A 21,066-nucleotide genomic window follows, 5' to 3' on the forward strand; every position below is an offset into this window, starting at 1 on the left:
GCAAGATCATGACCTGAGCCGAAACCAAGAGTCGGCTGCTTCACTGACTGAGCCACACGGGCGCCCCGCATGTATTTTTTTAATGTCGCCTATTCCTGCTGGGACCGTGGGGCACATGGGACGCCTGGAGGCTGGAATTTGCCATGTCACGTCGACCAGAAGCTGCTGTTCAGAAGCTCGCCAAGAGGGTGACCCCACAATGTTGTCGGGACCCAACATTACCCAGTGTGGACGTGAGCGCCTGTCCCGTGGTGGGGGTGCTCCCCAGAACCCCTTGCGCTCTCTTGCTGCAACCCTGCTCATCCCTTAGCCCGCCCAGAGTGGCCGCGTGAGCCAGTCTGAGGGCGGGGAAGGGGGTAGATCCAGACGGACCCTCAGGCCCTGAGGAGTTTTGTCTAATTGTTCCTTTGTTTTCTGTTGGTTTTGGCAAAGAGGTCACTGTTTCAACATTCCAAGAGACACAGGCTTCCTGTTCCAGGAAGGATCTTCGCCCTGCCGGGACTCTTTCCCAGCCCAGTCTTGGAATCTGGGATTCCTTCGTTGGCATCCCACCAAGAGAAACCAACCGAAAGGTTACCTGTGCTGGAAGGTTACCTTGAGAGACACCCACCCAGTAGCCTTCCTCCCTGGCTCTGGATGCCTTTACCAGGCGTCACTAATGCGGATGGGTGCCTACTGTGTGCAAAGTAGGTTCATATGCATTACATTATGTAACCCCCTCCCCTGCCCAAATATCCTCTGAGATGAACATGATGATCCCCGCTTCGCAGAGGGGAAAAACCAAGGAGTGGGCACAATTAAGTGCCTTGCCTAATGTCACGAACCAAATACACGGCAGAGCTGGGATTCGAACTTCAGTCTGTCTGACTCCGGGACCTCCCGCCCACCTCCAGCTGCTTGAAGCCCCTGACAAAGTCCCTGAAATGGAAGACGGCCGCACCAGGCATCATGGCGTCCTGGGATGTATAGATGATGTATATACATTTCTATAGATGATGCCTATCATCTATAGAAAACCAGATATTATTTTTTCTGTTCAAACCGATTGCTTTCTTTTTAACGTACACTGATTTAAAGATGCATCTTGAGTAAAGAGTAGCACAAAAGAGATGTGGATTCAGCCGCAATATCAAGAGCGGCTTGGGACTGAAACTAAAAGAGAAAATTGAGTGGAAATAGAGAGCATGTTTCCCAAAGAGAAGGGAGTCCCGGCCTCACACTCCTACTGTCGCCCCTGAGCACTGATGTGACCCAGCTGGGCTTGAATGGGAGGAAGCAGGGCCATGGGTCCCTAAGCTCTCATCCGGCTTCTCCACGCCTGGGACCATGCCTGGCACACTTAATGCTTGTTAAGTATTTGCTGGCTAAATGAACGCATGGCAGTGAAACTTTGGAGCAGGCTCTTTCGTTTCCAAGACGAATGTCAAAGTGTTGTTGGAGACAGGAGGGTTTTTGGAGATCATCCGGGGCCACCCCGTCATCGCAAAGGTGGGACACTGATGGGGGCACTTCCCTTCTTGGCTGGGGCTGTAACCCTGCTCCTATCGTCAAGTACGCTCCTGGCGGGCATCCCTGGGGCCAGAAGTCTCCGGAAGCTGATCCTGCCACAGAAGCCGTGGAGAGCAGAATCACAGAATCTACCGTCTGAGCAGTAGGCGTCCTCTTCTCAGGGAGGCCGAGCTGACCCCCGCCAGCCCCACCGGCACCTCGACCACCCTCACCTGTCTTCTTCATTTATTAACCCTATTGTTTATCGTATGCCTCTGTCTGCTAGCTTGGAACCCTTGGGGGGGCAAGACGCTTTGTATGTTTTGTCCACTGATGCGTTTCAAGCCCCTAGAACGGTCCCTGCACAGGACGGACACTCAGAAAATATTTGCTGGATGGGGGGGGGGGGTGGACGAAGAAAAACTGAAATGCTCAGGGGACTTGCATTTAGTCCCAGATCTGTGGCTTTCCAGCTGTGGGAACTTGGGCAAGTTACACGGTCTTCCTGAGCCTCGGTTTTCTCATCCGTAGAATGGAACCGTCGCCCAGCTTGAAGGGTTGGCGGGTCGGTTTCTTGGTGGAAAAACCGACACGATGCCAGTCCCGTGGGAGGCAGGTAGTCAGTGTTGGTTGCTTCAAAGGCGAATTTACTCACTTATTCATCCGTGGGGTCAGTCCATCCACAAACAGGTGGCCTGTGAAGGTGTTCTAGCAGAAGTAGGCGTGGATCTTTCTGGAAGCGGGAGTAACACGCTGAAAAGAGCTGGTGGGCGTAGCAGAGAATGGGGAGCAAGAGCAGGGTGGGGTGGAGTGAGCAGGTGCAGGGAGGTGGCAATCCCCAGGGGGAGAAGCAGGCATGGCCAGTCCCCCCGGGCGGTGGCCTTCCGTCCCAGAGGAGTGGGGGGCTCTGGAGGGGGGCTGGCCGTGTCCGGAGCAAGGGGACTGCTGTGCCAGTCTTTCATTGCAGCAAACACAGACATGGCCCAGGCAATGGGGCCGAGGGACGCCCCAGTCTGCAGCCAGAGGGACACTTACAAACACATGTGTTTGCCCAAGACACCCTCCAGCTCAGCACCGGTGACAGCTCACCGTGGTTCTTGGGCTAAAGATCAGCGTTCTCCCTGTAGCCCCCGAGGCCCCAGGCTCACTCACTGCCCACCTCCTCCTGCTTTATTTTCTTGTTCTGGCCAAATTAATCTCGTTTCAGGTCCTCATCCCTGCCGCTTGCCTGCCCCAGGTCCTCTGCACCTGCTGTTTCCCCTGCTTGGCGGAATCTGTGTGTGTTCCCACTCCAAGCTCTTCCTCTTTCTTTCCCCCACGATAGGATTTATTTCTGTCGTGCAGAGCAAAAGTATGTCTGTGAAGGTGGGACATCGTCTGAAAAGTGTTTAAGATGTGCAACAGTCACTTTGACAATAAAGTTGGTCAGAGGGAAGACCAGTGAGCATTGGAGCTTGTGCTCAACTTCTCTCTGGAAGCCCAGCCAGCATTTTCTAGATCGCTAACCACACTGAGGCAGTCATACCTGTGTGCGGGTTTAACTGTGGCGATTCAAGAACAGATAAGCTCCCAGCATTTGGAGCTCTCTCAGCCTTCTCGGAGCCCCCAGACCGGGTCGGACCCCCGTTACCTACCTTGGAAGGCCCCCAGGGTTGTCTTTTTTTTCATGCTCACCGGAGCTCGTGATCAGAAATGCACGTGTGTGTGTCTGCAACTCACGGCTGTTTCTCCCGCTGGATAGTAATGTCACGGAGGCAGGGGCCAGGTCTGTTTGTAACGGCCACCAGTGCACAGGCTGTCGCCCCATAAATCGCTGCTTAATAATGCAGGATTGATTGCAGCCCGCGTGGGGGTGGAGGGGAAAATCAGACCCAGGAGCCATGGAGGTGAGTGCTTTATTGAGAGGTTGCTTGGAAGATGCCGGAAAGGTAGGGACGGTCTCATAGAGATATCCTAATGGACTGGGCGCTGGAGGACGAGCAGGAGCTCGTTAGGCAGGATGAGGGCATTCCCAGTAGAGGGGAATGCCAAGGCAAGGGCCCGGAGCACTGAGTTTTGGAAAAGAGCTCGTCATCTCAGACGCTTGGGGGACGGTGGGAGGAGAGCATAACAGGGGCCACTGCTGAATGCTTGCCATGTGCCGGGCATGGATTGCATGTCATGTCTTGTAACCCTCAGAGCTCCTCAGCCCCAGGACCTAGGTATTATTACACGTGTTTTAGTAAAGTAAATGAGGTTCAGGGGGGTTAAGTGACATGTCCAAGCTACCCAGCTACTATGTGGCTTGTCTGACTGTCCCTTGTCCCCAGTGGATAATGTCACAGACCCGAGCCGACCACTGAGGGTTCCCGTGTGTATCTGGTGTCTTCCCACCGCCCCCCCCCCCAACTCCCTCAGGCTGGTGCAGGGGAAATGGTGACCGTCAACAATGTGCTCTGCAGGGATTCCCTGCTTTTTGCCCCACGTCTGTGTCACTGGCACAGGGTCTCAGCCTTCTCTGTCTCCCACCCTCTCAAAGAGGGGTGTTTACTCCGGTGCCCCCCCATCTTAGCCCTCACCACACTGTAAAGTAGCCCAATCCCTCTCCAGACGACCTCCTCCGCCCGCCCACGCGTGGGCTGCGTCTCCAGGGCCCTGGGGGTGCCCAGGACGGAAGAGAGGGTGCCTGTTGGATACACCCATGCTGAAGGGGACTGGGCAGCTCTCTTAGCTGGGAGAGGAGCTCAGGAGTGGCTAGCCAGGCCCCCAAGTCCACGTGGAACCCCTCCCTGCCCTGGCCCAGAAGACAAGTGCTTGTGGCCCACGGCAAACCACAAGGCCGTAGGAAAATCACTTTATGGCTCTGCCTCAGTTTCCACGTCTGTCCATTCTGGCCACCCCACGGGGCAGCTGCGACCAGAACACAAAAGGCACAGTAAGCGGTGAGCTGCTAGGCACCCCCAAGGGATGCCAGCTGATGCCAGCTCAGGCTTCTTCGTGGCCACGCCACTCAGGACCCCCTCCCCCCAAAACATGTGGGCAGTGGGCGTTTACGGCAGGAGGCAAAGGAATCAGCTGCTGGAAACGAGGGCTCCCATGCTTCTAATCTAGATAGCTCCATGGGCATGTGGGACAGATCTTGAGGGGCCACATTTTCTAGGCAGGTGCAGGGGACCCCCTCCCCCCACCCCATTCACTCTCGAGCTGAGCTCGCTAACAGGTTCAAACCCCAGGCTCTTCTCTGTGGGCTCTGGAATCGGATACACCTGGCACTGAACCCTGGTCGCTGCCATTCCAGGCTCCACCCCCCAGCGCTGGGCCAGCCCCACCCCTATTTTACCCTCCAACTGGATGCCTGGCTGATCCTGGAGTTCCCATGGGGACACCGTGGGCGACATAACTTTGTAGATCGCATACCAAAGATCCAAGTCTAAGGGCTCACCAAGGGGAACTAACTTTTCTAACGAAGGCTGCTAGTTTCCTCAGAGCCCCAGAAGGGACTTGTCACTGCCCTCGTTTCAGGGACACAGAAATAGAGGCTCAGAGGAGGTATGTGGCTTTCCCAGAGACACTCTGTTCCTCAGATGTGAACCCAAGTGTCTCTCCCTCCAAAGTCTGGGTGCTCATGTCATCTCATTGCTTTCCCCAAATTATCCACCAACAGACAGCAGAACTGAGGGGGTGTTTATTAAATCACGAAGCCCCTCTTCTGCCTCTCCGGGGAGAGAAGATCACAGCCAGCCAAGTGGGTGGTGGTGGGGGTCCGAATCCTACACTAGAAAGGGCAGGGAGAGGGCTGAGGCACAGGAGCCCCCAAAGCCAGCCGTGCTGCCTGTGTGGACGGTGTTCTTGGGAGCTCTTGATGGTGTAGGATTAGATTAGAAGGTCCTCAATCCCGATCTCAGGCAGACAAAACGTTCTCAGCCCCAAGCCATCGCTGGAAGTCCCCGTTACGCCCCAGTAGGATTAGTAATCTTTCCCATGAAGATTATAGTAGACAGGACGCTATCCTCAATAAGCACCAAAAAGGGTCTGTTTATAGTGATGGAGAGCGGCTTCTCCATGGGCAGCGTCTGTGCTCCGGAGCCCGCTGCGCCCTCCGTCCCCTTCTCATCCATCTTCAGCACTGCCTTGTGCACCGCCTGCAGAAATCAGGGGTGCGGTCAGTGTCACCAAGCTCCTCGGAGCTCCGGAGAGGGAGAGGTCTCGGCCAAGGCTGCCCAGCACGGCAGTAACCTGGCTGGTGCCAGCTGCCCCGGGGCTCCTCGTTCTTCTGCCGTCATTGCAGAAGGATATGGGCAAACAGCGTGAAGGAAAGAGTGAGGCGAGGGGAGTGCCAGCTGCAGCGGGGAGGGTGGGGTGGTTTGCTAACCTTCCGTGAATTACAGGGAAGTGTCGAGGGGTGTAAGGGCAGAAGGAGTCTATTGAACCTCAGCTAGATGGAAGGGAGGGGATCGTATCCCCACCAAGTCCTGTCCATAGTCCTCTCATCTGCCTGGAGGACAGCGAGGAAGGAGCCAGATTCTGGGGGAGCCGTTGGAGATGACCGAGACCCCAGATCTACCCCAGGACACCGACATCTGTGACCAGGTGACCCGCCCTGGGGGGATGGATGGGCTTCCCGGAATACTGACGCATTGCATTCCACTCTACGGAATTCTACCAAGTTCACTAGCGGGCCGGTAGCCGTTGTTGACACATAGAATCACAGCCATCAGCATGTCTAACTGTGGAAAAGAAATGAGCCACTGAACCGAATAAAAGCCTGCCGGAAAGGGGTAGCTGGCATTGACTCTTTACGGGAGGAAGAACTTAAAAGCAAGAAAATTCTATTAACTGTCTTTCTTCCTCTGGCAAAGTGGGAAATAAATCTGAATCGGTGCCTGCTGTCAGTTGGGCTTGGCAACCAAGATCTCTCCCAGATCGGCTTGAACTTCCCATGTAGCACCAGCCAGTCTCCACCACTCGGGACGCCGTGCTCTCCAGGCTGCAAGCCTTTGGCCAAGCCGTTCCCTTTAATGGAAGATCCTCCCTATGCCTATCCCTGCTTGTTGAAATCTCCCCACCCCCAACGCCCTTTTACCTTAAAAGTAGAGTTGCCAGATCAAATATAGCATGTACATGTCAAGTTGAATTTCGGGGAAATGATGACTTTCTTCTAGTGTAAGTATATCCCATATTCTGGACTAAAGAAACTATTTGTCACGTATCTGAAATTTGGATTTAACTGAAGGTCCTGTCTGAGATCTGCTATATCCCAGGAGACCGCCCCATGCGGTTGTCTCTGCCCCCAGCACACAGGTGTTCAGCCTCATTGGAAATCACGGGACCCTTGGCTTGCTCACGTAGAACATGTTTGCGACTTACTCCCAACAAGCCCGTGAGGCCTTTGGGACAGACTCTGGGTCCGAGCTAGACCAGTCCTAGGCCTTAATAAATGTTCCAGGCCCTGAGCAGTCATTCGTTGCACAGAGTCGACTTCCAAAATAGCATCAGGAACTTGGTATTTCCAACTCCAAAGACCAGAAACATGAGGCATGGGGAAGTTATGTGGTCCCCCCAGGATGACATGGCTGGTTAAGGACAGAGCTGGACTGGCACCCGGCCTGACTGGAGGGATGAGACCTGGCTCGTACGGCTGCTGTGACAATGGCTTTGGCCCAGGGCTGTGCGAAGGCTCCCCGTGAGAGGGGGTGGCATCCAGGCCAGGCCCACTTACCTCACCCACTTTTAGGCTTCGATGAGGGGAGATCCGGGTGAGATCACCATGCTCCTCAAAGATTTTGGTGATACCCAGGTAGGACAGCGTCCTCTTCAGGTCATAGGTCCCGGTGATGGAGAATCTGGGCAAAGATATGTCCACGACCCTGGGGGAGATGGGAGTGACAGGTGAGCAGCAGGGTGTCCCTGCTTCCCTGGGCAGGCGCAGGGCAGGGATGAGTGGGACATTGGCCCTGTCAGCACTGAGGGTCTCAGACCTTCTCTCTGTCCCCAGAGTGAGGAGGGACTCTGACCTTGGGACCCTGGCTTCAAAACACCTCTCAACTATGTCCCTTCTCCCTATCAAACCTGTCCCAGAGCCCTCATCCACAGAAATGTTCTCAAGTTTCCACTGTTTCAGGGCCCCATGGGCCACAGACATTGAGGTGTCCCCACCGCGGTCTCAGCCTCGCCCAAGCCCTGAACCAGTCCTGACCCAGCGAGCCAGATGCCAGAGGCAGCAAGGTCCTGGGATCTGAAGCCGGACAGAACTGAGTTCAAATCCATTCTGACTCTTGGAACAAATGATCTCACGTCCTTAAGCCACTTGGGCGAAATGATGATGCCAATCACAGCAAGCATGAGGCAGGAAGGATGCTAAAGCAAATGCGTGTAGGCACTGAGCAGCTGGTGACCAACCAGCAAGTGTTTCTCGTTTCACCCATGAGTTGGTGGCTTCGCATCCTCTGCAGGTGGAATCCGGATCGGCCCCCCAACCTGGGGCTTGGGGCCAGGGGCCCCGGGGTACCCGTGGGCCCTGGGTTCCTGTCTGCCTGGCTCTAAACTCTATTTCTTGTTGCCTATTTGCAACCTCATTCCTGCCCACGTTTCTTCTCTTCTTCTGCAGCCCCCATCATAAATGGTATCTACCTGATCACCCCCCAGGAACAGGTCATGTTCTCTGATGACCTCTATCCTACAGAACAGAAGCAAACTCATCTCCCCTGGCCCCGAGTCACCTCTCAGCTCCCAGCCCATTCCTTTTCCTCCTTTTCATAGCAGAAATTAATCATCTCTGCCAGAGATCCCCACTATTTCTTGGCCCATTCCACCTAGACCTTTGCCATCAACATCCCACTGTCCAGGGCCACCGTTGACCTCTGCTTGCTTGACCCAGGAGACAGCTCCCAGACAGTGGGTCCCCTTTCTCCACGTGGAAGCATTCCAACCTAAGTCTAGCTCTCTCTCCTTCACTGGCCACTCCTTCTCTCCCCCTTTGCCAGCATCACCTCGTCGCCCATCTGTACTGTCTGTAATGCTCCAAGCCCCACCCCCTCGGTCCTCTTATTTTCTATCTTTCCTCCCTCCAGAAGGATCTCATTCAGTGTCATGGCTTTAAATACAAGCCACAGGCCTGTGGCTCCAAGACTTACTTTCCCACTCATTCATTCACTCAACAAATTAAGTGCCTCTTGTATACAGGGGGTGGTGTTCGAGGTGCTTGGATGCATGTGTGAACAAAAGAGGCAAAACTCGTGACCTTGAGTGTGTGCTCTAGCAGGGAAGACAGACAAGAAAACCCGGATGATGAAAAGCATCCCATAAGCGTCGATGCATAGACGGGGAGCCTGTGTATAAGGAGGCAATGCATGCGATGGGAAAAAATCCAGATCAACTTGGGGGAATTAGGGATGCTGAGACACAGGGAAGATTGGAGAAACTTTGAAGGAGACAAAGGAATCAGGCAAGCTGGGTCATTTTTTTCTGAGTGAAATGGGGAGCCACAATAGGGTGCTGACCAGAGAGGCTCGACACGCTCTTGCTTAGGGCTGAAAACGGTCATTTTGTCCACTTCGTGAAGGATATGCTCCTGGTGTGGGGCGGGGGTCACAGGAGCTCGTGCCGGGAGTCCCCTGGCAAGCGGTTGCAGTCCTACTGTGATGTGGGAAGGTCAGGAACAGGAGCCAGCTAGGATGCACTGTGGAGGAACCCCTATGAGCAGCCTGTGCTTGGACTTCACAAGAAGCCGCTTCTATGCGCTATGAGTATCCCGGGCCTCTGTGAAGATCTCTGGTTGTGTTAAGCCCAAACCTCCAGGAAGGCCTGTGTTGGCCTGCAGGAAATCTCAAAGGGCCTATCTCACAAAGGGTGGAGTGTAGGCCCCTCTCCCGAAACCAGAGAGATGGCCACAGTTTTCCAGGAACCGGTGTCCTGATGGCAGTCTCAGCTCCAAGGGCTGCAGAGGGGCTTGGGCACAGGCCACATGCAGCACCAGTTGCTGGGACCAGAGCTGCGCCCCATGGAAAACTGGCAGGAATAGCCTAAAGATGGAGATGTTGAGTCCCTCCAGCCCAGCTTCAGGGTCTCTGGTCATCATAATTTGAATACTAAGAGAAATGTGACCTTATGGAGGTCACGTCTCATGAAGCCAGGACTTCTGGATAAAGTGTGGGTGGAGGGTGTGCAGCCCACTTTTCACACCCTTCCATACCCTTCATTCCCCAAGGCACCTCTGTGAACTCAGAAACTGGAGGGCACAGGCTGGAAACTGCCAGCCTCCTTGGTGGCATCCCCAGGTTAAGAGAGATGTGCCTTCATCTTCAACCAATGGGCTGCCATCCCGGAGGTTCACCACGTAGGTAAGGGGACCAGACCTACAAGACGCCTGTCTTTCAATAAACCTGAAGTTCAGATGCTCTTCTGAGAACTTTGGAACCCTGCCTCTTCAACCCATTGGAAGGCGAAGGTCTGTGCCTTCCATGGGGTCATGATTTGCTACGGCACATTTGATCCCCTCAAGAGTCCTTTGAGGCCAGTGTTAGTGGACCATGCTACAGAAGAGAAAACTGGGTCTCAGCTAAGGTTGGAACCCAGACACTTCCTCCCGTTTCAGGGGCCAGATGCCATTACCCACCGCGGGCCCTGGTTTTCAGCAGGGATGATTGGGGGGGGTTGCTGTGCAGATCCCAAGACATAGCAGCCCTCTTGGGAAGACCTACCATCTAGCCTGCTGTTCCTCCCCATTCTGATACAGTGACTTTATCTGAGGCCTTCAGAACTGGAATTTCTCTTTCATGAGCTTTCAGCTCAATTTAGAGATCCAACATGTGTTCAACAGTTCCTCCGGGGATATGCTCCTGTGCACTTCCAGCTGCCATACGCTTGTCCTGGCCCTGAAGCTCCCCAGGCACCATGCACATCTACACTGACACCAAGTCGACACTGATGCCGAGTCCCCAGCCCTTACTCTTCCCAAGAAAATCTACTATTAAGCAAGTGCCTGAGAAGAATTCTGTAGGCTCATCTTAAATCTGTTCTAATTTTATGCTTAAATTAGTTACTCACTTTAGTCCTTCAACTGTTATTAGTATAACTTATTTGGGCTGCACTTCACCGGTTTTATGATAACATTACAGTTAAAAACATGATTCTGTGTACAACAGACAACTCCCTTTGACACCTCATGTTTGTTCCTGCAGTTTCTGCCTAGGATTCCATCACTTCTTTCTCATCTGCACACACCACTGTTCAGCCTTGAAGACTTAACCCCAATGCCACCTGCTCCATAGAGCACCGCCCCCCACCAACTGCCCACCATGATTTTTCTCTGTCCACTCCACTCTTATGATATAACCATCTCCCTCTAAGAACAAGTGTTTCGCTATATTCCTAGGACTCGTTTTCTGGTCTACTTCCTACCAAAATACAGGTTCATCACGGAGCCCAAAATAGGACTTGGTCATGGGGTTAGAGCTCAATAGATCTGGGCTAGAAGAAGTAAAAAGGAAGAAGGGAGTTGCTGAGTATGGCAGGCACCCTCTTACTTTCGTGTTGTTAGTTTTTTCCATCTGACCAAAGTGTCCGTGTTTATGGCCTCCTCCACATTCTTCATTTTACCCTTATCAGGAAGAATGAAGATGGCAGTGATGGTGCCTTGGTAGGGCATTTCCAGGACAGTGCAGGAGAGCTGTTCATCATAGCCGGCTTCATATATGCCCCCACGGAACATCATGGGCACCTTCACTGACTTGTTTCCATCCAGGATGAAGTCTTCCTCTTTAGTTGCTTTTGGATCAAATTCTTGTTTCCACCTGGCTTAGGATTGAAGAAGGACAAAGTGACATGAGTTTCCTGAAAGGGAAGAGGTGACTGGACCCAGCTAACCAATGATCTCTATCCACGTGGATTCAAGGACGGGGTTTGGATACTCTGGGATATCAGGACACGTCTCCAGGAATCCTTGCCCATGTGCCATACCCTGAAATCTCCTGGTAAGGTGGCATGGGTCTGATTGTCAGTTCCCAAAGAAGCGATGATCAGGGCTGTGGGGCTGAGAGGAAACCTGTGGACTGCCTGAAGCCCAGGTGCTGTTGAGGCTGAGACAGCCTTTGGATTGTGTCCCAGTAGAGAGGCCTGGGTTATACTTAGTAGGAACTATTTGGTCTTATGTGAGTGAAAATACTCAGCTCTGTTCTAAGTCAGTCCTGGAATAGCTGCCCTCAGGTAGGACTGAGAAAACCAATGGAACAGGCTGCTCTGGGGAGCCTACCGAAGAGAAGAAAACACTCAAAGCTGGGTGTTTGGACCCCTCCATTTTGACCCTGACTACTCTTTGATACCATTTAGCATAAAGTCAGACCTGGGTCTTTTCACACCCACTAATCTCAGAGCCCCCAGTATGGGACCCTGAGGGCCAAGTCCCTGAATTCAACTTCTGACTTCACTGTTCCAGAAGGATGACCTTGAACAAGTGTCTCAATTGCATTCGGCTTCAGCGTCCTTGTCTGAAGAATGAAGAGATTGATGAGTATCTTAGAGGGCTGCTGTGTGACTGAGTGGGAAAGGCAGCACAGATCAATGACCTTGTACATTGAGTATTGAGTGCATGCTAGTCATCATCAGCATCATTGTTGCTATTGCTTTTAAAATATAGGGGATGTAGAAACTTTGGGAAATTCCAGATTCTCCTCTCTCCCTCTGCTCTTTTCCTCTATGCCATCAGTCTCACTGTGGATTTGGGAAGAGCTGAACTTCCATATTCAGGACCATGTTTCTGATAGCCCTGATATGATCTTGCCTGATCTGAGAGTTGTTGGCCTCTGATTCTTGCCTATATTGGCCAACCTTTGAGTGTGCATGTGGCATGTGAGTGGCTGTGTGTGGTAGTGACTGGTTGGGGGGGGTGGTAAGTGAAACTTAGATTTGGGAATATTCTTTCATCTTCTTTTTCAGTCTCTCACCCTCAGATTCAGTCTCTCACCTTGTAGATTTGTCACATCTACAAAATGTGACAAGGAGACCAGGGCACCCGCCAAAGTGAACCTCATCGCCATCATCAACACAATTACCATCCTGGGTGTCTACTTGGAGTGCTATAAATGCACAGCCTGTGGGTCAAGAGAAGTAGATTCTAGTCCTGACTAGAATCTAGTCCTGACTAGTCCTGCTTTGACTGGCTTTGTAACCCTAAATCAATCTCTTTCCAAGCTACACATCCCTCATCTAAGAAACAGGGAAAAGAATGTCACTCCAATCTCTACAACCAATGTTGTATTAGGATAATCAGTAATAATGAAAATGCACATATGGAGAATAATTTAGACTTCCCCAAATTAGTTTCTCATACATTTTTACTTTGGATCCCAATAAATGCCCTATGAGTTGTGAATAAAGGTACTCATTTTGCAGATAGGGAAAGTGGAGTTCTGATAATTTCATTACATATGAATTAAGGTCACAGAGCAAGCAAGTGGCCAACCCAGGTTTTTAATCTAAGTCTACTGGTCATCCTATCCTTTCCATGCCAACATGCCCCAAGCCTTACCTAGAAAGAAAATACAATTTGTAAGAAGCATCACAGTGCCAGGATCTATATTCTTGATCAGGTTGTTGATTTTCCCCTGGGTTTTCTGATTGATATAGTCATTGATCTGCCTCCGAGTATCTTCCAAGTTCTGGAAGTTGATGGGGACGGTGTCTGCATTGTACTGGTTCTTGACATTTGTCAGAAACTTCTTCTGTGGCTTCAGCTTCTTGTCGATGAACAAGGTGTTTGTGAGGTTCAGCTTCAGGTTCTGGCCCTCCTGGTTTATCCTGTGGATGAGGTAATGAAAGGCTTCATGAAGGTCTTTCTCTGGAATATCCCTGAAGTTGAAACCCTCCTTGATCTCATCCAGGGTGGAATCCTGGGCACCCAGAGATAGCATAGCAAAGGCTGAAGAGATGCTCAAGGGGGAAAAGAAGATGTTCTTGTCCGGGCTATTGGACGCCAGCTTCCTGAAAAGCTTGAAGCCGAATTCTGTGTTCTGCTTTGTGAGCTCCTGGGCTGCCCTCCTTCCCTTCCATGATTCGATCTGGCTCACTGGTACATGATTCTTCAGAGGGAGGTTGGGCTGCTGAAGACTTTCCACAGTGAGAAGGCCAGCCAAAAGTAGGCCCAGGCCCAAGATGGGGTTCATTTTCTTTGGCGATTGTCCTGTTGAGTAGTAGACCTGAGGTTAGTAGAAAAAGAACAAAACAATCCTACTGCCCTTATATTATTCATAAAGACCATAAAGACCATAAAGAAGCAGCACAGTGAGGTTTATAAATTCTTTGACATCCATTTTAGCATTTACGCTTTACAATCACTCTGGGGACTAGAAACATTTGTCCTTATTTCATAAATGAGAGGACTGAGTGTAGAAGAAATCTCTTGGTTTTGTACTCCTCTCCCCATCCTATAATCATGGTATCTCAATTCCTTTGAGAAACTCCCTCCACTACATTGGATCATAATAAGACTACCCCATACTGTGGGCATGTGACTGGGGCTAGGCCATCAGAATACTCCATCCACTGCCACACTGATTGGTTAAGGGATGAGAATGACCAGCATCAGAAAAGTCGTTGTCTTTCCCTGAGAATGCACAATACTCTTAACTTTGGGGTGTCTGGCTTCATTATACAGTCCTAGAACTCAGTGTGGCCATGGGTTCCATATATAGAAGGAAAGAAGAGAGAGAAAGATGGAAAGAAAGAAATGAGGAGACATACTTGGTGACATCTTTGGAGTCCCTGGATCAAGCTTCACCCGAAGCTCACTCACTTCTGTTTCTCCAAGTTATAAGAGCCAGTAAATTTCCCTTTATGGATTGGCTGGTTTGAGTTGGATTTTTTCCTTAAAACCAAACAAAAATCCTGACTAGTTTGCATAGACAAATCCCTTTGTCTAATATCACATGGTCTATAAGTGGTGGATACCCAGCCCAGGAGAGCCCAGGTCTCTAATAAACCTCTTTCCATATCCCTTTTCCAGGAAAGAGAGGCAGTGTTATAGAGAAGAAAAGCCAAATCTGCCTGGCCCCAGGACTCCTGCTCCTTTTTGCCACTTCACAGCACAGCATCTCCCAATAAGACTGAGCTTTTGGGGGACAAAAGTTTCATTTTCTGCTTTTCCCCAATTTCCAGTCCTAAGGCTACAGAGAGATGCCAAAAGCATGATACCCTAAAAAGTGTGTTGACTTCTCCAGCTGGACATGCTACTGTCAATGATTTTCACACCAATTTATATTTCTTTGCTCCGTCCTTTGTTTTTACTGTGTGTTTTCCTGTAACTTATATCTCTATTTATCTGCAATCCATGGGAAATAATGTGCTCCTCAACAGTCAAGACTGTTCATGGTTGTCTTAGAGTGGGTTCCCAACAAGCAGCGCCCGCAGTGAGAATTCAGGAATTCATTGCCTGTGTAGGAGGAGTCCCTCAGGAAGTGAGGCAAGCAGGACAGAGAGGGAAAGAACTGAGCACGGATGTGGCCCCAGGTAATATGGAGACTTGGCCTGATCCACAGGAGACGGCTCTGGAGCATCAACCATATGGCAGCACTGACCCTGTGAGACAAAGGGGGCTGGCTTTTGGACAACTGTCAGTGGCTATGGTCAGTCTGCCCCCAAGATGCAGGGCCTGGGGTAGAACTTCCCAGGTCAGTTAGCTCCTACCCACCGAAGGCAATTTTCCAGAATGGGGAGGGGAGTTGTGAGCTATTAGCAACCAACCCCAGGACCCCCAGCCTCGGGGAACTGAGCCCACCTAGTGGGCTCTTTCCAGTTGAGTGACTAAGAGGGTAACTAAATACCTGAACAGGATCTACACCTAGGGGTGCCCTGAATCCCCAAGTTCTTCATGTCCTCAAACCCTCTATGCCAGGTCCTTTGGACACAGCCTTCAGCACCGTGGACAGGGTCTTCAAAGAGGCTCTGACCCCGTGTTTGAAAATTCTAGTGAATCCTACCCATTTCTTCCATTTTCCTAACAGGACTTTATATTTCTAGGTATCTCCCGCTCCTTAGACAGACAGCCCATGTGCCTCAGGGGCAGGGCCCTATCTCCAGCTCCAAGGGGGCCCTGACTGTGGTGGTTCAGGAGCTGGGCCCAATCCAAGCAGGATGCGGTGAGGTTCTGCACTGATGGCTGTTCAGGGAGGGGTACGTGACTTATGTGATCCAATGAATGAATTTTGGGGCTCTTTGTTGGCGTATGAGGGTGCTGCACTCTCTCTTTCTCTGGATGTCCTGGGCAGGAAGGTGTGGATGCCAGGGACTACCATTTGCCCCATGGGGGAAGTGACTCTGGGGCAGAGCCAACACAGAGAAGGGACATGCAGGGTTTTGCAGAGAAACCAGAGCTGGGCTACAGATTAGGTGAACTCAGAGCCCGCCCTGCCTCCAGACTCCCAGTGGTGCTGGTGTGAGTAATGTAGTCAGCTACTCAAGGCCAAAAGCATCCTAAAAAATACAAATGTATATTAAAAAACGCCTGAACGACCAAGCAGTAAGGACTCTGGGCTCTGATCTCAGATCCCTTGGCTGTGTGACACTCAGAAAGGTCATCCCCCTCTCTCAGCTTATGTGATCTCTCAGCATCTTATACTCCTCATGATGTATATTTTAGTAAAAATTAAAAATCGATGGGGATGCACAAGGGCTCTAGGAGCTGTCTGAAAATAGGTAATAAAAAGGAAGATTCATAAAATCCCTGGGATGTTTCAGATAAAGGAAAGAACACAGAAACTAGAAAGGAGTCGATCTCTCGGGCTAGTGGGTTAGACTATTTACAAAATTTGTGTGGTTTAAAAATAGAAGCTTCTTGTATTCAGAATAGATAATTGCCTGTATGGACGCTAGTTCTCGATACCCAGGAGTGGAGAACTTATCCACCCCAGTCAAGGAGCTGAAAGAACCTGCATTCTCGACAGTAGGTTCACCAGCCAGGTGAGGTGCAAAGCCTTTGGGCAACTTACCAGGAGTGGAGTATGGGTCTGGGCAGGGGGCCAGACCTTGGAGCAGAGAAGGGAAGCTGCTGGAAGCTTCTGGCATAGACCACACACACACACACACACACACACACACACACACCACATTTTTAAAGTGATGTTTGGTTAGTGGTCCCTACAAGTGTTTTCTACTTCTCCAAGCTCTTGGAACAAGAACTGATTATGGAATTACAAGTGTAGATATCGGTCCTCTCCTGCTTGTGGGTCTGTTAGGTGGCACAGAATAAGCCTATTAACCCTTCAGAGCCTCAGTTTCTTCATCTATTAAATGGGGAGGGGAGTGACATTTTGACTTCCTCCTCACTAGTTGCGGCTACTCATCTCACTGCCCCTGGCCCTGCAGACGCGGACCACACCCCGGCCGGGTCTCACCTTCCCCCACCCATGAGCCTGCGTCCCCCACCTCCTCACTGGCCTCCTGCACCACCTCCTCACCGGCCTCCTGCCTCACCCCACTGAGTCCCAACAGCCTGGCCTCTCTTCCCCCCAAATGGCCCACAGTAGCCCCATTTCTGGGCCTCTCCATCTGTCATCACGGACTCTAAACTGACTCAGACTTGTCAGATGGGCTCTGGTCCCAGATGCCTGAGTAGGCTAACTTTTATTTCATTCATTAAAATAGCTGAACAACTGGTTGTTTCCCAATAAATTGATAGACTGCCCGTGTTGAGCAATTCTTTGTTGGTTTTTAGTTTGGAGTGAGTGTGTGTGTGTGTGTGTTGTTGTTTCACTAATAAAATAATAAACAAAATAAGAAGAAAAAGAACAAGATCTGAACCTGGTTGGAGCCACGTCGGGGGAATCAGTCTTTCAACTCTTCTCTGACCATCCTGGTCCCACACTTCCTATTAATTTCAGGAAACAATTCCCTTCAGTTAGGAATAGATAAATAGTATGGCCCTGACTCAGGAGTCATTCCTCTTGGAGACAGGTCCAAGCCAGGTGAGGAGCCCTCTGGATGAGCAGCTCAGGTACGCTCAGTCTGCATGTGGAGGGCCGCTCTGGGGAGAGGCCAGGCAGGGGGGCTGCGGGGAGAGCCCAGGCAGGGGTGCTCAGGGAGAGGCCAGCAGGGCTGCCGCAGCGAGCTCTGGTCTCCCCTCCCACACCATACTGATGAGCTTAGTAACCGGGATCTGCCCATCAAAGGGACTAAGGGGTGGGCAGAGTGGGACATGCTATCACTTTCAACAAGAATGCTGAAAGTCCTTTCATTCTTACTCTTACCAGTAGTTTGGGAAAAACAATACAGCAGCCAACAGCCCATGTGGGAATCAGAACTACTTGATGCACAGCGGTTGGGGGCTCTTTGGAGCCACCTGGCAAGAAAAAGCTCATGTAGTGTCTGTCTTCACGCCAATGAGACTGAAAAGTTCAGGGCGCTTTGGATGAGCTCCCCTCCCCAGTGGCCGGAGCCCTGATGAGTGACTGCCAGCCAGCTACGGTGCTGTTTGCTCCATGAGGGGCCTCTTCCTGAACAGGCTGGACAGAGGCGTCCTGCCATGCCCTGTGTAACCACGGGCCCTCTGAGACCCCAGCTTTCTTCCAGTCCCTTCCAGAGTTCTCCACGGAGGGCACAGTACTTGCATAAACTTAATGCCTTCCCTTGGACTGCGGGACCTGAGGGACCCTTCCTAAAGATGTGCCTTGGCATCCCGAAAGACTGGCACCAAACCCTGGGCTTGAGGAGATGTCCCAGGCATGCTCTGCGGTTTACCTACTTTAAGGGGTTAATACCATTTTTTAAACAATTTTTTTAACATTCATTGACTTTTGAGAAACAGAGAACGAGCAGGGGAGGGACAGAGAGAGACGGAGACACAGAATCCGAAGCAGGCTCCAGGCTCTAAGCTGTCAGCACAGAGCCTGACGCGGGGCTCAAACTCATGAACTGTGAGATCATGACCCGAGGTGTAGTCAGTCACCTAACCGACTGAGCCACCCAGGCGCCCCAGGGGTTAATACCGTTTTAAGAAGAGATCGCTTTAGACAGAGTAGACAGTATTATTTTTTGAAGGAAGTTTAGAAGGAAATAGTGGTGAGACATACCCTCCTTCCCCTGCTGGACGTGAAAGCTGACCCGGGAACCAAATCTGATGACTATTGTAGGAGACTTGGTTCTCCTTCCTGGGAAACAAAGAGGGTAGAACACAAGGACATCGTCTCATCCCCAAATTTGCCCTGGAGATTTCTGCCTTCGCTCTTTTCCTTTTTAATGTTTGTTTATCTTTGTAAGAGGTTGAGAGAGAAAGAGAGAACGAGCAGGGGATGGGCAGAGAGACGGGGAGAGAGAGCATCTGAAGCAGGCTCTGCACTAACAGCAGAGAGCCCGACGCGGGGCTCGAGCTCACGAACCGCAAGGTATGACCTGAATCGAAGTCAGAGGCTCAACCGACTAAGCCACCCAGGTGCCCCGTGCCTTCATTCTTTGAAGAGATATTTTGAGCCTTCCCTCCGTGCCAGGCACAGGGGCAGAGGTGCAACGCCCCCTGTGACCTTCCTTGGAGCCTAAACATGGAGCTGTGTCTCCTGAGAGGCGATGACCACAGCCAGCCCCACAGACTTCTCCAAATCCTCAAGCACTTTCCGGCTCTTTGGCCCGTTTCCCCTGCCTTCAGTGACCTCATTCCGGGATGAGGGAATATGTACGTTGGGAAGGCTGAGCGACCATCAATTTCGGGGCCACTTGTGCCATAAAGGGGAAACAGAGGCACAGAGGACAAAGGAGCTGTCTAAGGTCACGACATGCATTTTGCCGGATCAGAGTGGAAATCCCTACTCAATCAGGCTCTTCAAGAGAGGGGTTTCCCAGATTTGGGACTCCTCCGGAATTTCTTCAAGACACCCACCCTGGGACGGCGCCGCATTTTCCCACGGTCGAAAGCAAACTTTGTTTGGAATAGACAGCAAACAAACAAACAACACCGGGCTTTTCCAAAGAGAAGATATCATACTCACAGTGCATTCAGGAGAAATCCACTGGGCCAGCCAAATGGATCTGGTTTTCTTGCTTTATTATTTATACTTCCAAGGCCTCTTGGTACTGTAGACCGAAGGCCAATAAAATTAGCTGGCTTGAGTGGGCAGGTGATGGAGACTCTGGGAGCAGTGGCCACGCCACTTCTCGGGGGCTTCTCCTCATCCCCGGAGGCAGCAGCATGATATTTAGACCACACCTGCTGGGTTGTGGCTTCTCTAATGAAGTCCATTTATATCTTTTGCAACCACGTATTTCCCAATCGCTGTGGATCTGGGACTTGGAGTATTCTACAGGTGCACCAACCCGCAGTCCTGACATTAAATACTCAGCCCAAACATCACCGCTGTCACCGATGGGAAGAGGCAGATAGCTGGGTTTCTTGGGGTCATTCCCCTCATCCCCCCGTTTCTTGCTTTTGCGATTTTTTGAGTACTCTACAAATATCAGTTCCATTGCATGAGCTCGCATGGAGTCCTTTAGGGGAAGAGAAATAATTACATAGATAGTTTCTCTTAGGGATAACGGGAATCAAACACTCCCATCAAAGTTCGTGCTCATTCAAGAAAATCACAAGCTGTCTTCCGGCCGCATGTTGCGCGGGAGTAGTGAGACTATGCGGGGTTTGACTCCCCTTACTTTTCTGCACTTTCTGAGTTGTCTTTAAGGAACAGGTGTTACCTGAGAAGTAATTTTGATGAGATTGGAAATAAAATGAAATTCTTCTCTTCTCTTTCAAACCCGCTGGCCCCAGGATGGAAGAATGAGGAACGCAAGGCGCCTGTTTTCAGTTCTGCTTTCTCTCACTAATTCTAAGGAGCAGAAAAATCATTCAAATATTCCCCCCACCCCCGCGCTTAGTGACGTTTCATAATAGGTCTTATGTGACCACAGGACCAAGAGTTTATTGTTTTTTGAAGCAAGTTTAGAACGAAGTAGTGGTGAGACATACCCTCCTTCCCCTGCTGGACGCAAGAGATGACCCGGGAACCAAATCTGATGACTGTTGCAGGAGACTTCGTTCTCCTTCCTGGGAAACGAAGAGGGTAGAACACAAGGACATCATCTCATCCCTACATTTGCTCTGGACATTTCTGCCTTCATTCTTTTTCCTTTTAATGTTTATTTATTTTTGCGAGAGATTGAGAGAGAGAGAGAGAGAGAGCACGAGCAGGGGATGGGCAGAGAGAGAAGTGTTTCCTTCCTCTGGGATGCTACTTTACGCAGAGATGTGACTCGCGTCCTCAGAGCTGTGCGGAGCAGACGACCCAGCGAAGCCTTCTAGAAAAGAGGGGACCCTGGCTCTTTCCCAGGCCTGGGTCAGCCACATCCTGATACACTCAGAGACCAGACCAACCAGGCCGTGGGGATGTGGGGCTCGAGCTGCGAGAATCAGGAGGACCCCTGCAGGAGGCCGTGAGCCGCCACCTTCCCTCACCCTGGGGGGCAGGCCTGCATACACCGAGTGGAGGAGGTGGGAGGGCTCGCTGTGGGGCTCCATTCACTGAGGGGTGTGGATGGACACGCGGCCACGGCAACGCGATGGGCTAAGGTGAGGGCGTTGGTCCTGAGATCCAGCCGGGCAGATGCTGACCCAGAATCTGGGTCTGTGCC

At 51.3% G+C, this 21,066-nt stretch overlaps 1 protein-coding gene across 1 annotated transcript; it reads right to left on the bottom strand.

Annotated features, from left to right (window-relative positions):
* Positions 1-5,134: 5,134 nt before the first annotated feature.
* On the bottom strand, positions 5,135-19,656 carry SERPINA12 (serpin family A member 12). The gene is made up of 6 exons (XM_030317816.2): positions 19,434-19,656; positions 14,203-14,326; positions 12,992-13,642; positions 10,992-11,262; positions 7,187-7,334; positions 5,135-5,609 (listed from the first exon to the last, which is right to left on the bottom strand). Exons 2-6 carry the CDS (start codon positions 14,210-14,212, stop codon positions 5,418-5,420), a joined length of 1,272 nt encoding a protein of 423 aa, XP_030173676.1. The 5' UTR covers positions 14,213-14,326; positions 19,434-19,656; the 3' UTR covers positions 5,135-5,417.
* Positions 19,657-21,066: the final 1,410 nt, after the last annotated feature.

This window comes from Lynx canadensis, chromosome B3 (genome assembly GCF_007474595.2).
Source record: "Lynx canadensis isolate LIC74 chromosome B3, mLynCan4.pri.v2, whole genome shotgun sequence".
In the NCBI taxonomy this organism is placed as follows: Eukaryota; Metazoa; Chordata; class Mammalia; order Carnivora; family Felidae; genus Lynx; species Lynx canadensis.

Coding starts and splice junctions, on each gene's coding strand:
- SERPINA12 (XM_030317816.2), bottom strand. Junction 11,263..12,991: donor AAATTGTATTTTCTTTCTAG/GTAAGGCTTGGG, acceptor TTCAATCCTAAG/CCAGGTGGAAACAAGAATTT. Junction 7,335..10,991: donor AAAAAACTAACAACACGAAA/GTAAGAGGGTGC, acceptor CATCTCCCCCAG/GGTCGTGGACATATCTTTGC.